Here is a 20,763-nt window from a genome sequence, read left to right on the forward strand (position 1 = left end):
CTGACATTACATTTCACTTGGTTACAGCTGACTGGGGATTTTAATTATTTGGAGCCACATTGAAAAAAAAAATCCCCCTGCAATCTACTTTTAACTGATAGTCATTAACTTTGGTTATGTGAACTTCAGTGTCCACCGATATTGGTAAGTATTTGACAATGGTAAGTATTTTTCAGAAACATTTATTCCTTTATTCTTCACATATAACTAGATTGCTGCTGATACCTGTACTGTGTCTGTATTGGCCAGAATGTCCAAACAAACTGGAATTGAATTTAAACTTTTTTTGTGGGTTGTTCATCATCACTCATATAATTGTGCTCCTCTGGAAGATAGATTTCCCCATAAGTAAACAATTCTTCTACAATTCGTTTGCTATGCTTACCTTGCTGCCACACTATGTGCTTTTTTTTTTATTATTATTATGGTAATAATCAAAGCAGAGAGCACAATCCTGGGCTGGAGGAAGAAATACATCATTATTGACTTGTGTTTCCCTAAGGGAAGGTGGTCATTATAGAAAAACTGATGGATGAGCAACGTTTAATGGCAAATGAGAAAATGAATTAGCAAGTGGATGAATCGTTTTACATGTCTAGTAAAATACAAGTATACATGTAGATACTTGGAATTTTTTAAATATTTGTATTATTTCAGTATTTGGCAAAAATTTCAAACTTTCTTAAATCAGAGACAATAAATTGTAAATTGATTGCGACATGCTCAGGAAGTTGGATTACCAGTGTATGTATCCCAAGGTTTCTTCATAGCAAAGAGATCTTGCATTCTGTTCCTGAGTAAATTCAGAATGTCTTGCTTAGAAATTCTCTCAACAATTTCTTGCATATGCCAATTATTTATCAACATTGAAATTTTAAATTTGTTTTCTGTAATATAGTTCTTCTTTGTCTGTCTCTCACACACACATATACTACATAATATTAGTTTAAAAAATCAATAATTTAGAAGATGTTAATAATGAAAAATATTATCTATCCTATTCCTCTCTATCACTAGTCCTGCTCCCTAGAAGTAATCACTTTAAGCATTTTGGGATTTAGTTTTCAGTGGTTATCTCATATTTCTTTTTTTCTCTTTTTCAAAGACAATTGCATGCTATTTTTAATCAACTTTAGACATTATCTATGGAGCTTCATTATGAGAGTTCCCCTTATACTGCCATAGAGTTATATCCCTATTTTTAGTTTCTCTCTTGATTATTTTCATAAAATTGAGCAAATACTTTAATCTTTATTTCTTGTTCCATAAAGTACAGACAGTATCTCTTGATTCCTCACTTTGAAGATGTGGAAATTGGTGTTCCTATCATTTACTTCTTTTTCTCATTTCCTTCTTTCACACTCTGTTAAAAGTACTGTTACTGGGCCGGGCGCAATGTCTCACGCCTTCAATCCTAGCACTTTGAGAGGCTGAGGCGGGTGGATCATGAGGTCAAGAGATCGAGACCATCTTGGTCAACATGGTGAAACCCCATCTCTACTAAAAAATACAAAAAGTTAGCTAGGCATGGTGGTGCATGCCTGTAGTCCCAGCTACTCAGGAGGCTGAGGCAGGAGAATCACTCGAACCTGGGAGGTAGAGGTTGCAGTGAGCCAAGATTGCACCACTGCACTCCAGCCTGGCAACAGAGTGAGACTCCATCTCAGATTAAAAAAAGAAAGTACTGTTACTCTTATGTTTTCAAGACATATGGCATTTATATTGTGTTCTGTAACCTTCAATAAATCTTCCTTACTTTTTTATAGGTTGATGTATTTCAAAAGATCAATACACAGGGTTTACAGTATCATAACTATGTAATTTCTATTTTCCGCAGAGCCAACATTTCCTTCTCAGTATCAATGTCATATTCATTGTACTAAAGAAGAATGTTAAAATAGATTCTCCTTTCCTGCACTTCAATAATTGCTAAAAATCATGCCACATTTTGTTGGCTTTATATATGGACTGTGTCTTTTTTGTACAGTGTCTTCCTCAACATAATTTCTGACGGCCTTTCTTTTTGCTTATGGGGAGAAGAAATTTCCTCTTTTCACCATATATCCAATGTCACACGGTTTTTTTCTCACTTAATTCTAGCTATTAATTTTTATAATTCATTGGATGGATACTGCCATTTTGCTTTTTTTTTTTTTTTTTTTTTGGTGAGACAGAGTTTCCCTCTTCTTGCCCACACTGGAGTGCAATGGTGCAATCTCGGCTCACCACAACCTCTGCCCCTTGGGTTCAAGTGATTCTCCTGACTCAGCCTCCCAAGTAGCTGGGATTACAAGCATGTGACACCACCCCCGGCTAATTTTATATTTTTTTAGTGGAGATGGGGTTTCACCATGTTGGTCAGGCTGGTCTTGAACTCTTGACCTAAAGTGATCCACCCGCCTCGGCCTCCCAAGTGCTGGGATTACAGACATTAGCCACTGTGCCTAGCTATTGCTTTTAAGACATTGTTTTATTTTATTTTTAATTTTTTTACTATCTTGAAAAATATTGCTGGGAATAGTCTTGTTCATGTTTCCTAGTGGAGACACACCCTTCCTCTAGGTATATACCTTTGAATGGAATTACTGGATCATAAGCTGTGCTTATCTTCAACATTACCACATAAGTATTTCAAAATAGTTAACACTAATTTACAATTTCACCAATATACCAGCAGTACGTGAGGATTTCTGTAACTCAGATTCTCGCCAACACTTGGTGTAATCAACCTTTTGAATTTTAGCCATTCTGACAGATGTTCATCAGTATCTTATTATGTTTTTAATAAGGTGGAGCACAATTTCATATGTTTTTGGTCATTTGGATTTTTTTCTCCACAAGGCAAGTTCTACCATTTGGATTTTATTTTTTGAAAATTTCCTGTTCAATTGTATTTTGTGTTGTCTTTTTTAGTTGATTTTTAGGAGTTCTTTTATGTATTCTAGATGTAGTCCATTGGTGGTTATGTATGTTGCCAATATCTTCCCCCACTAATGTACATGGTATTCCTTTTATTTTCTAAGTGACATCTTTCAATAAGTTTTCATTTCTCTTGGGTATATACCTAGAAGTGGACCTTTTCTATTCTTGTACTGTCCCCTTTTCTCTATCTTTGTTTTTTAGGTATGCCTCTCATAAACAACACTCAGGATTTTGTCTTTTCTTTAATTGGATGCTCTTTGTATATTAACTTGGAACACTTAGTCATCAGGGAAGTACAAATTATGACTATCCTGGGATATCACTTTATGCAGTAGTATGTTGGTGAGGATGTATATCAATGGGGACCCTTACACAGTGGTAGTAAGAGTATAAATGGGCACAGTCAATTTGGAAAACAATTGGCTATGTCTTGTAAACTGGAACATATACATACACTATGATCCAGCAATTCTAATTCTAGATATGTACCCAATAGAAATAATTTCACTTGAACACCAAGAAGATAAAACAATAATTTTAGAAACATTATCGCTTGTAATAGCAAAGCTCTGGGACTCAAATATTCACATTAATTAGAATGGATAAACTGTGGCATAGTTATATATTTTGGAGATCACGGCATATGAATATATGATACTTTTCCTTTTTTTTGAACTATATAATTTCCCATGATATGGGTAGACTATAGTTTACTGATGAAATGTTAGGTTGTTTCAATATTTTGCTTTTATAAAAAACAGGGCAAATAACTTTGAAAATATTTGAAATATAAATTAAGTGTGGATGAGCATTTGTGAGTTTGATAGATATTACCAAGTTTCTCTCCATACAGAATATAACAAAACTACCATTGATGAATGAAAATGTCTGTTTCCCTATATTGTTGCAAATTTCATTGCTTCCTTTTCCAACTACATTACTTTCTATTTACTTTACTTGCATTACAGTCTTTCTATAATGTTGAATAGAAGTGGATGTCTTTGTATTCCTGAATTTGAAAAGAAATAATTTAAATAATTGTAAATCAAATTATTTTATTATTGCTAATTTGGTAAAAAAAATCATTATGATTATCTTAAGGCCATAGGAAATTCCATGAAATGTACCTACCACAATTTACATAACCATTCTCCTATTATTATTTTCCTCTCATTTCTGAAATTCAGGTCAAAATCCTTAATACTGCCATCTGTCCATTTGCAATTTATTTTACACAAAAAAGAAAGAATCCCAATATGCTAATCACTTAACTGAATTTCCACTTGTTCATATGGTATCCTGATTAGAATGATATCTCAAGATGCCAGTCTTTTAAAAATCTCCATTATATAACCATTTTCCTATAATTAGACATGAAGACTAGTTGCAGTTTTTCATTATTGTGAATTAAATAATAACAAAAGAATCATATGTTAGATATGAGAACCCCAAGACAATTGTTCATCTTCTTTAAAGCTTAATTTTCTCATCTACATATTAGTTAATAAAAGTACCTATATTATAGTATTTTATGAGAACTTTTAAGTATGATATGGCATGTAAAGTATATAAAATAACTTTTGGAGCATGGAATGTGTTCTATAAATATTAGCTATTATGATCTTTATGGTACTCAGTGAACAGTCTGAAACATTGCTTTTTTTCTCTGGTACAATTAGGTCCTTTCTGAAATGGCATCTATGATTCAGCTATTCAAAACCTAATGAAGTTGGTGACTCTATGACAATGTGGAGGAATCATGACTGAAAATGTGGTTTGTACTGGGGCTGTCAATGCTGTGAAGGAAGTTTGGGAAGAAAGAATAAAGAAACACAATGAAGACCTGAAGCGAGAGAAGGAATTTCAACGCAAGTATGCTAAAACATATTTATTACTTTGAATTAGTGAAAATTCGTATTATCATCACCATAAAAAAGAACATCTATATGCCTTATTACTGAATTTGATATAGATTTTTATTTACTGAAAACTCAAAATATGCTTAAAGGAAACAGCTGACTCAAATTTGTCTATGTGATAGGAGTCACAAAAAATACACTTGTGAAAATAGTAGCTATCTTATGCCCTCATACTACTGTGTTTAACATTCATCAAAGTTTGATTAGTATTATATAGTCTAATTTTTAGGACTGTATGTTCAGGATTATACGTCCTAGGATCTAAAACAATATTTGGCCGTAGAAGGTACAGTAGATTCTCAACTATTTGAATAGCCGTGTGTTCTAGCCAGGGCTACTGGATCAATTGATTCTTTGATTTGGGCTATATTTATTTCACTCTCATTTCCTCTGCTTCCATTTTATCTTACCTACTTTCTTGATTGGATGTCTCCAAAAAGTATTCTACTAATCCTGCAAAAATAGCCCCTTTCCTCATAGATTCATATAGTTCTATACAATTCTCATTCATTGTCTCTTTCTAAACATTAAATTAGCAAGTATTATTTTCCAGTGTCAGCAAGTAACAGAAAATTCAACTAAAGATGGCTTAAGCGATAGGGAAGTAAGGCAGTTCCAAAGATAGTCAGTCCAAAGCCTCAACATCTTTTAAAAGTCAGCTTTTTTTTCACCTTCCACTGTTAATTTCTGGGTCAGTTTGATCCTCAGATTAGCTTCCTTCACTGTTATAAGATGACTGATGCATTTCCAGATATCACAGCCAATCATCATTATGTCTTCAGAAGAGTGGAAACTATTTTTTTCTATTTCTTCTTTAAGAGTAAGAAAATCTTTCTCAGAGGGTCTCCAAAAAAACCTCCTTCACCTCTCATTGGCCAGAATGAGATCATTTGTACACATCTAACCCAGTTACCTTCTAGGGGAATGAGACTGTCTGATTGGTTTAGACAAATTAAGTTTCATCCTGGTGTATTAGTCCATTTTCATGCTGCTGATAAAGACATACCTGAGACTGGGTAATTTATAAAGGAAAGAGGCTTAATTGACTCACAGTTCCACATGGCTGGGGAGGCCTCACAATCACGGTGGAAGATGAAGAGAGAGCAAAGGAACTTCTTATATGGTGGCTGGGAAAGAGAATGAGAACGAAGTGAAAGGGGAAACCTCTTATAAAACCATTGTCTTGGTGATTAACATTTAGCTCCTTGTTACTTATGCAAATTTCTGCAGGCAGCTTGAATTTCTCCTCAGAAAAGGGGTTTTTTCTTTTCTACCACATCCTCAGGCTGCAAATTTTCTGAACTCTTATGCTCTGTTTCCCTTTTAAAACTGAATGCTTTTAACAGCACCCAAGTCACATCTTGAATGCTTTGCTGCTTTCATCTCCTTCAAGTTCAAAGTTCCACAGATCTCTAGGGCGGGGCAAAATGCTGACAGTTTCTTTGCTAAAACAAAGCAAGCGTCACCTTTACTCCAATTCCCAAAAAGTTCCTCATCTCCATCTGAGGTAACCTCAGCCTGGATCTCACTGTCCATATCATTATCAGGATTTTGGTTAAAGTCATTGAACAAGTCTGTAGCAAGTTGCAAACTTTCTCACATTTTCCTCTCTTCTTCTGAGCCCTCCAAACTGTTCCAACCTCTGCCTGTTACCCAGTCCAAAGTCACTTCCACATTTTTGGGTACCTTTACAGTGGTGCCCCACTCTAATGGTACCAATTTATTATTTTAGTCCAGTTTCACACTGCTGATAAAGACAAACCTGAGACTGGGTAATTTATAAAGGCAAGAGGTTTAATTGACTCACAGTTCCATATGGCTGAGGAGGCCTCACAATCATGGTGGAAGACAAAGGAAGAGCAAAGGGACATCTTACATGGCGGTCAGCAAAAAGAGAATGAGAACCAAACGAAAGGGGAAACCTCAGCCGGACACAGTGGCTCATGACTGTAATCCCAGCACTTTGGGAGGCTGAGGCAGGTGGATCACCTTAGGTCAGGAGTTTGAGACCAGCCTGACCAATATGGTGAAACCCCATCTCTACTAAATACAAAAAATTAGCTGGGAGTGTTGGTGTGACACTGTAATCTCAGCTACTTGGGAGGCTGAGGCAGGAGAATCACTTGAACCCAGGAGGCAGAGGTTGCAGTGAGCCGAGATTGCGTCATTGCACTCCCTCCTGGGCAACAAGAGTGAAACTGCATCTCAAAAACAAAAACAGAAAAAGAAAGAAAGAAAGAGAAAACTTCCTATAAAACCATCAGATCTTGGAAGACTTATTCACTACCATGAGAACAGTATAGGACCCTCCCACAACACGTGGGAATTTCGGGAGCCACAATTAAAGATGAGATTTGGGTGGAGACATTGCCAAACCATATCATCTGGATTACTTGGGAAACACTTGGACTTGGAAACAATTGGTATTCTTCCAGTAAACAAGGGTGAGGGGCAAGAATCTACTGATAAGCAATGATTTGTGTTACTAAATATCTGTAAAAACAAAAGATCTGGACAGGGAAAAATCATTCTTCCCAAGAGAAGCTAATAAAGATGACACCGATGCTAACAATGATAGATAAGGGTAGCAGGCACTTATTGTGCACTTACTGTTTACTAGGAACTCTGCTAACTACTGTATTTGTACTATCTCATTTAATTTTCTCAACATGCTGAAATATAGTATCATTATGAGGATGAGACTGCCCTGTGAGAGAAGGAATCAAAATAATAGTGGCTTAAACAAGATGTTAACTTTTCTGATAAGTGATCCACTGCTGGAATAGCACGCCACTGAGTCAGACATCCTGGTTTCTTCTATCTTGTTGCTCAATTGTGCATGTTTTCCATTCCTGAAGTCCCCTCGTAGTCCAAACTAGATACACCAACTGCAGCCATCATATTTGTTTCTGGTTAGGAGGAAGCTGCACTTCCAGGAAGCTGCTCACACTGCAGCTTCTGCTAACATCCCACTGGCCAAAACTTCACATAACCCATATCTAGCTATGAAAGAGGATGGGTAAATGAGGTCTTATGCCCAGTTAAATTTAGAGAATTTATTATTGCTTTTTTTTTTTTAGAGACAGGATCTTGGGTTCCTGCTATGTTGCCCAGGATGGACTTGAACTTCTGGGCTCAGCTATCCTCCCGCTTCAGCCTCCTAGGTAGCTGGGACTATAGGTGCATACCTGGCTCAGGATCCATTATTGAGGAAGAGAAGAGTAACATCTTTGCCATATGCAGATGCTATTATTTTCTCCATTTTAAAGATGGAAAACCTGAGGAACAATTCTAAGAAACTTGTCAAAGATCACACCACTAATATATGTGAAACTGGTATTGACACCTAAGCAGTCTGACTCAGTAAGCATTACATTCACCTCAGGTTTTACATTTCCCCAGATTGACCCTTTCTACATAAAGCTACACTTAAGAAATGTGTTATGTTTATATTGTACAGTTATGAAAACTCTGACTCTAGACTACTTTTTTTTCTTTATTTTGTTAATGCCCCAACTTCTTTTCACCCATAGAGTACTTTTAATAAACCCTATCCATTTTTTTAACAGTGGTTAGGAATCATGACTTGGTTCTAATCTCCTGAATTTCACCTATTTCATGTATCTAGTGTTAAAGAAAAAAATTATCTGAACACTTGCTAATGATGGTAAGGCAGACTTTATTCAAGGGGAGCCATGCAATGGGGTATAAGGACCACTGCAATGGGGTCTTGCAGTCAGAGAGAGAGATTGGGCTCAGTTCTCACATGAACAAGGGCAAGTGGGCATTTAAATATAACCCAGGAGCAGGGTGGGATTCAGTGGATGGAAAATTATTATATCAAGGATGAGGTTTCTGGCTAAAATGACTTGATAGAATTATTGCTGAAGGAGGATATCAAGGAAGGAGGATTTCCCCTTAAACTGACATAGCATACTTTTTTTTCTCTTAAAAATATTTTAAACTTTTCCCCACCTAGTTCTTAGTAAGTTTGTAGACACAGCAAGATTTTTGTTCAAAGTGGATTCTACAAGGATAGAAAGAGAAGCCCCAGGGTCAAGCCTGGTCAAGCAGAGGACTCAGGAGCCTGACTAAAGTGTTGATAAAAGGGATCTTTGTCATTATTAAGAATTATGTAATTTCAGAAATTTCAGAAGTTCTCTATGTAAGAGTAATGATTGTGCAGTCTTGCCCTTACTGCTTGTTCTTTTTTGGCATCATCTATTTTATGATTAGGGAGGAGGATTTTCTGTGAGCAAAATGTAATTTCCAAAAATTAAGTTACACACACCTCTATGATTATGAAGATTAGGCCTAGAATTTGTAGAGTTTTCTGATAACCTTCGAGGAAAAAAATTAGAGATTGTTTAAAAATGTAGGGGGGAAATTACAAACTCTCTTTTGCCAACCCTAGACCAAATCAGCTTCTACTTTTAGAAACATTATATGGAGATTGTGTAATGTAGTTTCTCAAAACACCTTTCCCTCAGTCTTAAAACAATTTCATTGTAAAATCATTGTACATTATTATAAAACTTGGTTTATGGTTAAAATTAAGCATAAACCACTTTAAAAGTACATTGTCTAGAGATCAAAGATTAGGTTTAAAACCTGTAATGTGACTAAATAAATAATTTTCCAGGCATGGTGGCTCATGCCTGTAATCGCAGCACTTTGGGAGGCTGAGGTAGGAGGATCTCTTGATCCCAAGGAGTTTGAGATCAGACTGGGCAACACAGTGAGACCCCATCTCTAAAAGAAATTTAAATTAGCTGGGCATGGTGGCATGCACCTGTAGTCCCCGTTACTTAGGAGGCAGAGGGGTGAGGCAGGAGGATCAATTGAGCCCTGGAGGTCAAGACTGCAGTAAGTCATGATCACACCACTGCACCCCAGCCTGGGTGACAGAGCAAGACACTGTCTCAAAAAAAAAGAAGAAAAAGAAAAAAATTAATAAATAAACAATGATAATTGATGTAAAATGGTAAGAATCTTAGAGACCTTTTAAAGTGAGACAGAGAAGCTGATTGCCAGCAAAAAGGCTAATTGGAAAATTCACAGAAATTTTAAACTGACCAAAAGTAACCCAAAGAGATGTCCCTTCTTTTTTACTCTACTCTTAAATAGAGCAGTGTTTCTCAAACTTGTCTGTATAGGAATCACACAGAGATCTTATTAAAATAGGTTCTGGGTTAGTAAGTCTGGAGTAGGACCAAGAGTCTGGATTTCTAACAAGCCCCCAGGAGACAATGATGCTGCTGTTGTGCAAATCACACTGAGTAGCAAGGAAGCAGACAAAAGAAGCAGAAGATGTGAAAGTGGTCTGTACACAGGCAAGGGGTAAGAAGGGTAAAAATGTAATCTAATGCTTCTTTTCTCAGCTAAAAGTGGCTAAAGCTTTGGGTACAAATGAAAGAAAAAAAAGCCTACAGTTTAAATAGAAATTGCTCTTTCTCCCTTTTGATGCCAAGATCCTTGAAAAAAATCAAGTACTTAGGTAACAGTTGGTATGGCAATATAGGAAAAAGGCCTTATTCTACAATAAAAGGGTTTTTAAAAATCTTATTTATTTAAGAGACAGAGTCTCACTCTGTCACCTAGACTGGAATGTGGTGGCACAATCTCAGTTCACTGCAACCTCTGCCTCTTAAGTTCAAGTGCTTTTCCTGCCTTAGCCTCCTGAGTAGCTGGGATTACAGGCATACACCACCACGCCCAGCTAATTTTTGTATTTTTAGTGGAGACAGGGTTTTACCATGTGGGCCAGGCTGGTCTCAAACTCCTGACTTCAAGTGATCCACCTGCTTTGGGTTTACAAAGTGTTGGGATTACAGGCATGAGCCACCATGCCCGGCCTCAAAAAGGTTTTAGTGGAGTTATAAAATTTCAATTAGAGACATGAAAGAAAAGCAAGATTAAAATAAGCAGTTTCACGTCTGTAATCTCAGTGCTCTGGGAGGCTGAGGTGGGAGGACTGCTTGAGCCCAGGAGTTCGAGACAAGACTGAGCAACATAGTGAGAGCTTGTCTCAATTTTTTTTTTTAGAAAAAGCAGTATAGGAATTATAGAATATTTGAGCTGGAAAATACATAGATATCATTTAACTATAACCTGAAATTTTATAGGTAAGGCCCACAGAGGGGAGATGTCTTGCCAAAGGTAACCAAATTAATAAATGGTACATTCTGGACTTAGATCATAAAAATACAGAACCAGAAAAATGTAGGAATCATTACAGAAACAGAAATAGATTTTTCTAATAATAGCCTGATTGTAAACTCAGCAAGGACAGAGCTTTTCATATCTCTAATGTCTAGTACTTGGCTTATAATGGTTACTTGATTAATTCCTTAAGTTAAAGGTCAAGAAATAAGATTTCTAATTGTACTTTTTACTAAATCTTGCTCTGAATTTCATTTCTTTCTTAGTAATAATTAATTAATAACCATTAAGTCCATTGTTTGAATAGTTCTATTGTTTTTCATTTTTTTTTTTTTTCTTTTGAGACAGAGTCTCGCCTGTCACCTAGGCTGGAGTGCAGTGGTGTGATCTAGGCTCACTGCAACCTCCACCTCCCGGCTTTAAGTGATACTCCTGCCTCATCCTCCTGAGTAGCTGGGATTACAGGTGTGCGCATGATGCCCAGCTAATTTTTGAATTTTTAGTAGAGAAAGAGTTTCACCCTGTTGGACAGGCTGGTCTCGAACTCCTGACCTCATGATCCACCTGTCTTGGCCTCCCAAAGTGCTGGGATTATAGGCATGAGCCACCGCACCCAGCCAAGAGTTCTATTTTTATCATAAGTGATATAATTCAATAACTGACATTATATATTTTTTCTTAGTTATCCACATCTATGGGAAACTTAGCTATTCAGATCAGGCCACACATATCCCACTGCCACAGGGCACCTGTTCGCAGATTAGTTAAATTTTAGGCAAGTGATAGATTAAAATACACAGATACTAAGAAGTATTTTACAAACCCAAATACATAAAGACAGCAAATTCAACACTTTGTTACTTTTGACTTTCTGTTCATTAAAACAAAATCCTTGCTGAAGATCAGTTAATATGCAAAACTACTAAACATATGTACTAACTCTCAGATGTCAAGAGATTTCTGGCAAATAAATATTCAAATTAGTTAAACTTCATGCTTTGATGACTGCTTATATTCATTATGTATCCTTTTAACAGGCTAAAATTTCAAAATTTTCAATTCTAAACTTACTCTCCTTTTTGGGCATGAAAAATTTTCTGGGAGAGAAATAGCTCTTTGCAATTTTTCCAGTTTTTTTTTTTTTTTTTTTGAGACAGTCTCACTCTCTCGCCCATCCTGGAGTGCAGTCTCAGCTCACTGCAACCTCCACCTTTCAGGTTCAAGCAATTCTCCTGCCTTAGTCTCCCCAGTAGCTGGTACTACAGGCATGTGTCACCACATCCGGCTAATTTTTGTATTTTTAGTAGAGATGGGGTTTCACCATGTTGGCCAGGGTGGTCTCAAACTCCTGATCTCAGATGATCCACCCGCCTTAGCCTCCCAAAGTACTGGGATTACAGGCATGAGCCACTGTGCCTGGTTTTCCAGTTTCTAGTTTGCATTTTTCTGGTTTGATATAATTCTTATGTTTGCAATAGATCAAAAATTAATAGAAATGTGCTTCAGAATGACAAAGATTTTATACATTTTTATATGTAAAAAATAAAGACTAGATAAAATTAACGTGAAATTGAATTCTGAAGTTGAACTGTATTCTTTGTAAGCCATTACAAAATCTATTAAGTATCTATAGATTACTCACCAGGAAAATGCAAATCAAACTCACAATCAGATACCATTAGATGCAAATCAAACTCACAATCAAATACCACTAGATGGCTGTAATTAAAAAGAGGGACAATAGCAAATTTTGATGAAGATGTGAAGAAAGCAGAACCTTGATATGCCACTGGTGGGAATGTAAAATGATGCAGCCATTTCGGAAACAGTTTAGCAGTTCCTGAAAATGTTAAACATAGCCAGGCATAGTGGTTCATGCCTGTAATCCCAGCACTTTGGGAGGTCAAGGCAGGCGGATCACTTGAGTTTAGGAGTTCAAGACCAGCCTGGACAATATGGCAAAACCCCATCTCCACAAACAATACAAAAATTAGCTGGGTGTGATAGAGTATGCCTGTAGTCCCAGCTACTCAGGAAGCTTAAGTGGGAGGATCGCTTGTGCCTGGGAGGCTGAGGCTGCAGTGAGCCATGATGGTACCACTGCACTCCTGCCTGGATTACAGAGCGAGACTTTGTCTCAAAAAAAATAAATAAATGTTAAACATAAAGTTATCATATGACTCAGCAATTCTACTCCTAGGAATATACCCAAGAAAAATGAAAAAACATGGTCACACAAAAATTTGTATGTCAATATTCATAGAAGCATTATTCCAAATAGCCAAAAGTGAAATTAGCCCAATGTCCATAAGTTGACGAATGGATAAACAAAATGTGGTAGATCCATAGAGTGGAATCATTCTGCCATAAAAAGGAATGAAGTACTAATAGATGCTACATCATGGATGAACTTTGAAAAAAACTATGCTAGGTGAAAGAAGCAGACATAAAAGATATGTATCGTATGATCACATTTAAATAAAGTGTCCGGGATAGGAAAATCGATAGACAAAAAGTAGATCAGTGATTACCAAGAGGTATGAGAGGGAAGAGTGGAGAGTGACTGCTAACAGGTGTGGAGTTTCTTTTTGAGTGATATAATGTTTTGGTATTAGATAGTGATGATGGTTGCACAACTCTGTTACCAAAATTTACTGCATTGTGTACTTCTAAAAAATAATTTTTATGGTATGTGACTCAGATCTCAAAAAAGCTATTATTAATAAAATTTATAGCATTATGATACTGTTTAAAAATTTTTAAAATAGGGCATTTGTAGTACTAAACATATTTATAATTCTTGCAAAATAAGTTCTTGTCTGATTCCAAGTACCAATAGTCAAAAGGTTGTTTTTGATGGGTCATTTAAAAAAAAAAAAAAAAATATATATATATATATATATATATGTGGCCAGGTGCAGTGGCTCATGCCTGTAATCCCAGCACTTTGGGAGGCCAAGGCAGTGGATCACAAGGTCAGGAGTCCGAGACCAGCCTGGCCAACATGGTGAAACCTCATCTCTATTAAAAATACAAAAAATTAGCAGAGTGTGGTGGCAGGCGCCTGTAATCCAGCTACTTGGGAGGATGAGGCAGGAGAATCTCTTGAAACCAGAAGGTGGAGGTGGCAGTGGGCCAAGATCTCACCACTGCACTCCAGCCTGGGCAAAAGAGCGAAACTCTGCCAAGTTTCATATATAATTATAAATATGATATTATAAATATAATATATATGAAACTCTGTATATATGTGTGTGTGTGTGAATGCCACTTATGTCATTATCTATGAACTAAGATGATTTCCTGGTCTCCTAGGCTAGTGCGAATCTGGGAAGAACGAGTAAGCTTAACTAAGCTAAGAGAAAAGGTCACCAGGGAAGATGGAAGAGTCATTTTGAAGATAGAAAAAGAGGAATGGAAGGTAAGTTTTTTATAGAATATTTGATTTTCCACATTTTGCATTTTGTGGGTCAGTTGAGAGAATGATTCTGAGACTATGTAATTAAGACTAGAATATTTAGAAACTAATTTTAATAATACACCAAACGAATTTGAGCAACATGAGCAACTGAAAAGAAACGCAACTTCATGATTATTTTGCAGAAGTTCCGTTTGCTTCAACCCCGCCTAAACTTAAATCATTTTTGATATTTCTCCTATCAATCCTTCTTTTAAGCAACTTCTCAATTTCCATAAAAAAGATGAACATCTGCCTAATAAAAATATTGTTTTTCAGAAAAAATGCTCAGTTAAAACTTCACGGAATGAAAATATTACTATATATTAAATATAATATAAAATATTAATATTAATATTTTCATTGGGTCTACCACCTGACTCATACTCTTTCTCCCCCTTACACACAAACTCATAGTTGGTTAATCACGTTAGGCATACTCTAATTTTTACAAGAGCCTCTAACCCTTGGGTCAGTGTTTGTTTTCATGTTTTATGTCAGTGTTTGTCACGGTTAGCTCCTCCACTACTTTCTATTCTGGCTATTTTAGGCTGAAATGGAAAAGACACAGAGTTCAGAATAGTTGAAACTCTTAAAATTCTCAAATTAAAAAAAATCATTTAAAATATTCTTATATTTCAAAACAGAAGTGGAAAAGCAGTTTGAATTACTGATTGAAAGGACTTTTGGATAGTCTCATTTTCAATAACATATATGTACTTTAGGAAAGCCTAGTACTGTATAACAGAATCATCAGGACATACTCCTATGTGTGTACCTTATTGATCAAAATATTTTTGTTTATTCTATTATGATTGGGGTTTGAAGGCTTAGCAAAAAAAAAAAAAAAAAAAAAGGTAAAGATCTTACAAATTGGAAGTCACACAAAGCACTTGGAAAGGTAACCCAATAAGGAAAACAAATTCCAAATATCCCAAAGTGCTTCTATAAGTCAAATATTACATTTCAGGGTGGTGTGATACTAAAATAATTTAAGTAATATATAACGACCATCATTTCTTTTACTGTAGACACTTCCTTCTTCTCTGCTGAAACTGAATCAACTACAGGAATGGCAACTTCACAGAACTGGTTTACTGAAAATTCCTGAATTCATTGGAAGATTCCAGAACCTCATTGTGTTAGACTTATCTCGAAATACAATTTCAGAGATACCTCCAGGGATTGGTAAGAAAGATTGCTTTTATTCCTGTGCTATTTTATCCACCTACAGATGTGCTTTTTATTAAGATTTTTTTTGTTTTTGGATACATGGAATAAAGACTTCTTACTCCCATGATTCAATTATTTCCCACTGGGTCCCTCCCACAACATATGGGAATTATAGGAGCTACAATTCAAGATTAGATTTGGATGGGGACACAGCCAAAGAAAAAGTTAACAATGTGTTGTTGTTAACAGCCCTGAACCTTGAGAAATTTTAACCATTTAATCTAAATTGAAGCTTCTAGAGGATTCAAGTTTCTGGATTTACTCAGGTGATTCAAGATGAGATTTCAATGAAAGAAAAGCTGCTTTGGAAATATCCTGTAGATTCTCGAAACAATATTGTTGGCTCAACTATTCCTCTCAGGAAAGAACAGAAATATTCCTCAAATGGGGGAAAAAAATCCTAAGAGAAAATTGCTCAGGATTTTGTGTAGATAAAACAAAAATAGTTTTGGATTTTTTTTTTCCTATTGCATGGATAAACTTGTTCCTTGTTTGAAGAAAGGACAGGACACAGACTTGGAAAGGGAGGAAACTAAGAACTCTGAATTTGCCAATACAAAACTGGCAAGTAAGTTATGTTGTAATACTTACAGCATAGTAACTATAAACATTATTTTATATCCAACTCCTCTCTACTGTATATTATTTTTTATAGGACTGCTTACTAGACTTCAGGAACTGATTCTCAGCTACAACAAAATCAAGACTGTCCCCAAGGAACTAAGTAATTGTGCCAGCTTGGAGAAACTAGAACTGGCTGTTAACAGAGATATATGTGATCTTCCACAAGAGGTTAGAAAGATACAAATGCCTATGATTGTATTTTCCGTCTGCAGTAGTTAACCTCTCAATGTGTGGTTGTTAACAATAACAAAACTAATGAGAAAATTCTATGTATTTCAGAAAAAATATTTAGGGAAAACCATTTCTGTAAGTATAATGCAGATTTTTAATTGGAGAAAGATTTAATGTAAAAGATACTTTTATTATTATCACAGTACTGACATCATTTGTTAAACTGTGATCTCTTTGAAGGCCAGGGAGAGAGTTGTATTATAGTCTCAGAATTTAGGGCAGGGCCTAGGTTGTGATTACTTAATGATTTTTGAAATAATAAATAGTTATCACAAAGCACAGACAATGTGGTGATAGCAATAGGACTGGAATGCCTTCAAACTTTGATATGGTATGATGTCTTGTAATTGGTCAAACCAAATTGATCATATAAAAATAAAGACATTTGTATTACTTTTTGAAAATATTTAATGCTCTTAGAATCAGTGAAGAAGTTTCCATGGTGCTTTGGCTTTGACAACAATGACTTTGCAAGACAAAAGTTAAGCAAAATAATAAAATAAAATAGAAAGACTATTCCCTTCTCCCACTTTATCTTGAATAGTATGTCAGACTTTTTTTTCCGAACCAGCAAACTTGTTACCAACAATTGCTGCTCTTGAAAATACAATATAGTATATATTATATAGTCTAATAGTTCAGTTTAATGAAATGTATACCATTGTGTATTAGTCTGTTCTCACACCGCTGATAAAGACATACTCGGACCTCACAATCAAGGCAAAAGGCAAAACGCACGTCTTACATGGTGGAAAGAGAGAATGAGAACCAAGTGAAAAGGGAAACCCCTTATAAAACCATCAGATCTCATGAGACTTATTCACTACCATGAGAACAGTATGGGGGGAACCACCCCATGATTCAATTATTTCCTATCAGGTCCTTCCTACAACACATGGGAATTATGGCAGCTACAATTCAAAATGAGATTTGGGCTGGGGCACAGCCAAACCACATTACCTTGCATACAATAAAAATGATAATCATATGGATAATTTTTTACACATACAATAGGACCAATAAATATTTTCTTTCTGAATCATGTGTTTTTGTTTCTAGGGTTGGCTCCATCATTATAAAAGCTATGTGATTTTTTACAGGTCTATTAACCAGTCTTTTTTTTGAGACAGGGTCTCACTCTTTTGCCCAGGTTGGAGTACATTCTGGCTCACTGCAGCCTCAACCTCCTGGGCCCAAGCAATTCTCCCACTTCAGCCTCCTAAGTAGCTGGGACCACAGGCTTGTGCCACCATGCCTGGCTAATTTTTAAATTATTTTGTAGAGATGGGGTCTCACTATGTTGCCGAGGCTGGTCTTAAAACTCCTGGACTGAAGTGATCCTCCTGACTTGTCCTACCAAAATGCTAGCATTATAAGCATGAGCTACCCCTTTCCTCCACCACTATTATTTGGAAGTTAAATTTTGAGTTTTCCCATACAATTCTCAGCTACTGGATCAAAGAAAAACATAATAGGTGCTTACTCTCAGGAAAAAAAAAGCTTTTGTCAGGCACATTCTATAAACCCTGGAACCTGGTTATTATGGAAGATAAATTTTCTTCAAATAGATGAACTTTCTATGAGTTTTCCATTTCTCTAGGGGTTATTTAGCTTTATTTTTATTTTTAATTTGTTGTGTACTACTATAACTAAAGCCCAAGTAAAATGTGAACATTCCTGGATGTGAAATATCTCCTGTACCAATGTGAGTCTTTTAGCAGTTTACATTTTGGACATTTATTTTGAAAAACCTTGCTTTCTTCTTCAGCTCAGCAATCTGCTAAAACTTACTCACCTTGATCTGAGTATGAACCATTTTACTACAATCCCTCTTGCTGTGTTGAACATGCCTGCCCTTGAGTGGCTGGACATGGGAAGCAACAAACTTGAACAACTTCCTGATACTATAGAAAGGTAAAATAAATAACTCTTTATGCTAATGATAAATGTCTGGAAACCTCTTATGAAAAATAGCAAGACAAAGGGGATCTCAAGCATAATCTATCACAATAGGTCCAATTAGTTTGAAATACACTGTTTTAACAGAATATGTTCATTTGTTCCAAGTAAGTAAAAAGGGTTGGGAAGAGGAAAAAACTGTCTTTTTTCAAGTGATCCACCTGCCTCAGCCTCCCAAAGTGCTGGGATTACAGGCATGAGCCATCATGCCTGGCCAAAACTGGCTATCTGACTTGAGAAATTAACAAGATTTTGCCACAATAACCACGTTGCTTATTACATGTCAAGCACTTCTATACACTTTACAAGTGGATGAAGAAACTAATGACAGAGATGTTAGCTAACTTGCTCAAGTTAGTAAGTGGGCAAGCTAGGATTCGAACCCAGGCAGCCAGACCCCAGAGTCCATAACGTTAAGTATTATGCATTCTGCTTTGCTATAAATGGGCATATTAATCATTTGATTGTTCTTTTAAGACTCTAACTCAGATTAGGTAACATTTACAGCAGTTCTTCTTCAAGAAATCCTAGGAGAATAGTGAAACAATTCTGAAATATGTTGATTTCATTTCTACTGCCATATGAAATGAGAGTTGTACTGTAGAGATGAACTTCCTGATGTAGTTTCTCTAATAACCAGGTAATGTGATGTCAGTTAACTCAATTAATATACTGGCTAAAGATGTTGTAAAAGACAATATTTGATTTTTAACATAAGAACCAAAGGCTGGGTACAGTAACTCATGCCTGTAATCCTGGCACTTTAGGAGCCTGAGGCAGGAGAATAGCCTGAGCTCAGGTGTTCGAGACCAGCCTGGGCAACATGATGAGACCCCTGCCTCTTAAAATTATTTTTAAAAAACCCCAAAACCAATATTTTCATATTATATGTAATTAATTGCAGAAACCTTACTTTTTCAGAATGCAAAATCTACATACATTATGGCTGCAACGAAATGATATAATATGCTTGCCTGAAACAATCAGCAATATGAAAAATCTGGGTACTCTTGTTCTCAGCAACAATAAACTGCAAGATATTCCAGTATGCATGGAAGAAATGGCAACTCTGAGGTAAAAACTTGTAGGCACAAAACTGACATGTTTCTTTCTGGCTGCAGAAAAAAGTAATGTAGAGATCATTATTAATAAATTTCAGTAGTTATTTATATGAATGGATATTTTAAAAATCTTGTCCAATGTTGAAATTCTGTAATTCGTGAATAGGATTCATGTAACACTGGTCTAAACTATTCAAGAAAGAATCCTTAAGACTAAAGCAGTTTGGGATTTATCAGCTTTAAGGAATGTCTTCTGTTGGTGACATTTTCATGAAAATTATACAGCTAAAAAAAACTTCACAACAAAAAAATCAAAAGAGTAAAAGTGATTATTTTCTTCCTAAATAAGTACAAATGGACACCATTATGTTACTGATAGAAAGCAAATATATTAGTTAGGAGTGGTGGTGCATACCAGTAACAGCTACTAGGGAGGCTGAGCCTGGAGGATTGCTTGAGCCCAGGAATTCAAGGTTGAAGTGAACCAAGATTGCACCACTGCACTCCAGCCTGGGAAACAAAGAACTATCTCTTTAAAACACACACACACACACACAAACTAGATATAATTTTTTACTAAGTACTATCAAACTCTCTCAAGTATTTTTTCTTTTAAAAATTATTTTAGATTGCACGTGTAGGTTTGTTACATGGACATATGCTGTGTAATGGTGAGGTTTGGACTTGTAGTGTATCCATCACTTAAATAGTGAACACCGTACCCAGTAGGTAATTTTTCAACCCTCATCTCCCTCTCTCTCCCCGCTTTTGGAGTTGCTAGTGTCCGTTACATCCATCTACATAAAGATGTCCATGTAGTGTCCATGTGTACCCACTGTTTATCTCCCACTTATTAGTGAGAATATGTGGTATTCAATTTTCTGAGTTATTTCACTTAGGATAATGGCCTCCAACTCCATCTCTGTTGCTACAAAAGATATGATTTCATTCCTTTTTATGGCTGCATAGTATTCTATGGTGTATGTATACTAAATTTTCTTTAATCATCTGATGAGGGGCACTTGGGTTGATTCCATGACTGCTGTTGTGAATAGAGCTGTGATAAACATATGAGTACAGGTGTCTTTTTAATATAAAGATTTCTTTTCCTTTGGGTACATACCTGGCAGGTTTGCTAGGTCAAATGATACTTCTATTTTCAATTGAGAAATTGCCATGCTGCTTTCCATTGAAA

At 36.0% G+C, this 20,763-nt stretch overlaps 1 protein-coding gene across 2 annotated transcripts in view; it reads left to right on the top strand.

The window, feature by feature from the left end:
* LRRC39 (leucine rich repeat containing 39) overlaps nt 1–20,763 on the top strand; it is a 26,940-nt gene continuing 6,177 nt past the window's right edge. For both annotated transcript variants that reach the window (XM_012458460.2, XM_012458458.2), the window contains exons 1-7: nt 1–144; nt 4,602–4,794; nt 14,319–14,424; nt 15,492–15,648; nt 16,349–16,485; nt 18,317–18,462; nt 19,429–19,581. In XM_012458460.2, the coding sequence (XP_012313883.2) occupies nt 4,682–4,794; nt 14,319–14,424; nt 15,492–15,648; nt 16,349–16,485; nt 18,317–18,462; nt 19,429–19,581 (812 nt within the window). In that variant the 5' untranslated portion in view covers nt 1–144; nt 4,602–4,681. The remainder of the gene's footprint in view (nt 145–4,601; nt 4,795–14,318; nt 14,425–15,491; nt 15,649–16,348; nt 16,486–18,316; nt 18,463–19,428; nt 19,582–20,763) is intronic.

Source organism: Aotus nancymaae, unplaced genomic scaffold (genome assembly GCF_030222135.1).
Source record: "Aotus nancymaae isolate 86718 unplaced genomic scaffold, 86718_ANA_hifiasm-v0.15.2.pri h1tg000103l, whole genome shotgun sequence".
NCBI lineage: Eukaryota > Metazoa > Chordata > Mammalia > Primates > Aotidae > Aotus > Aotus nancymaae.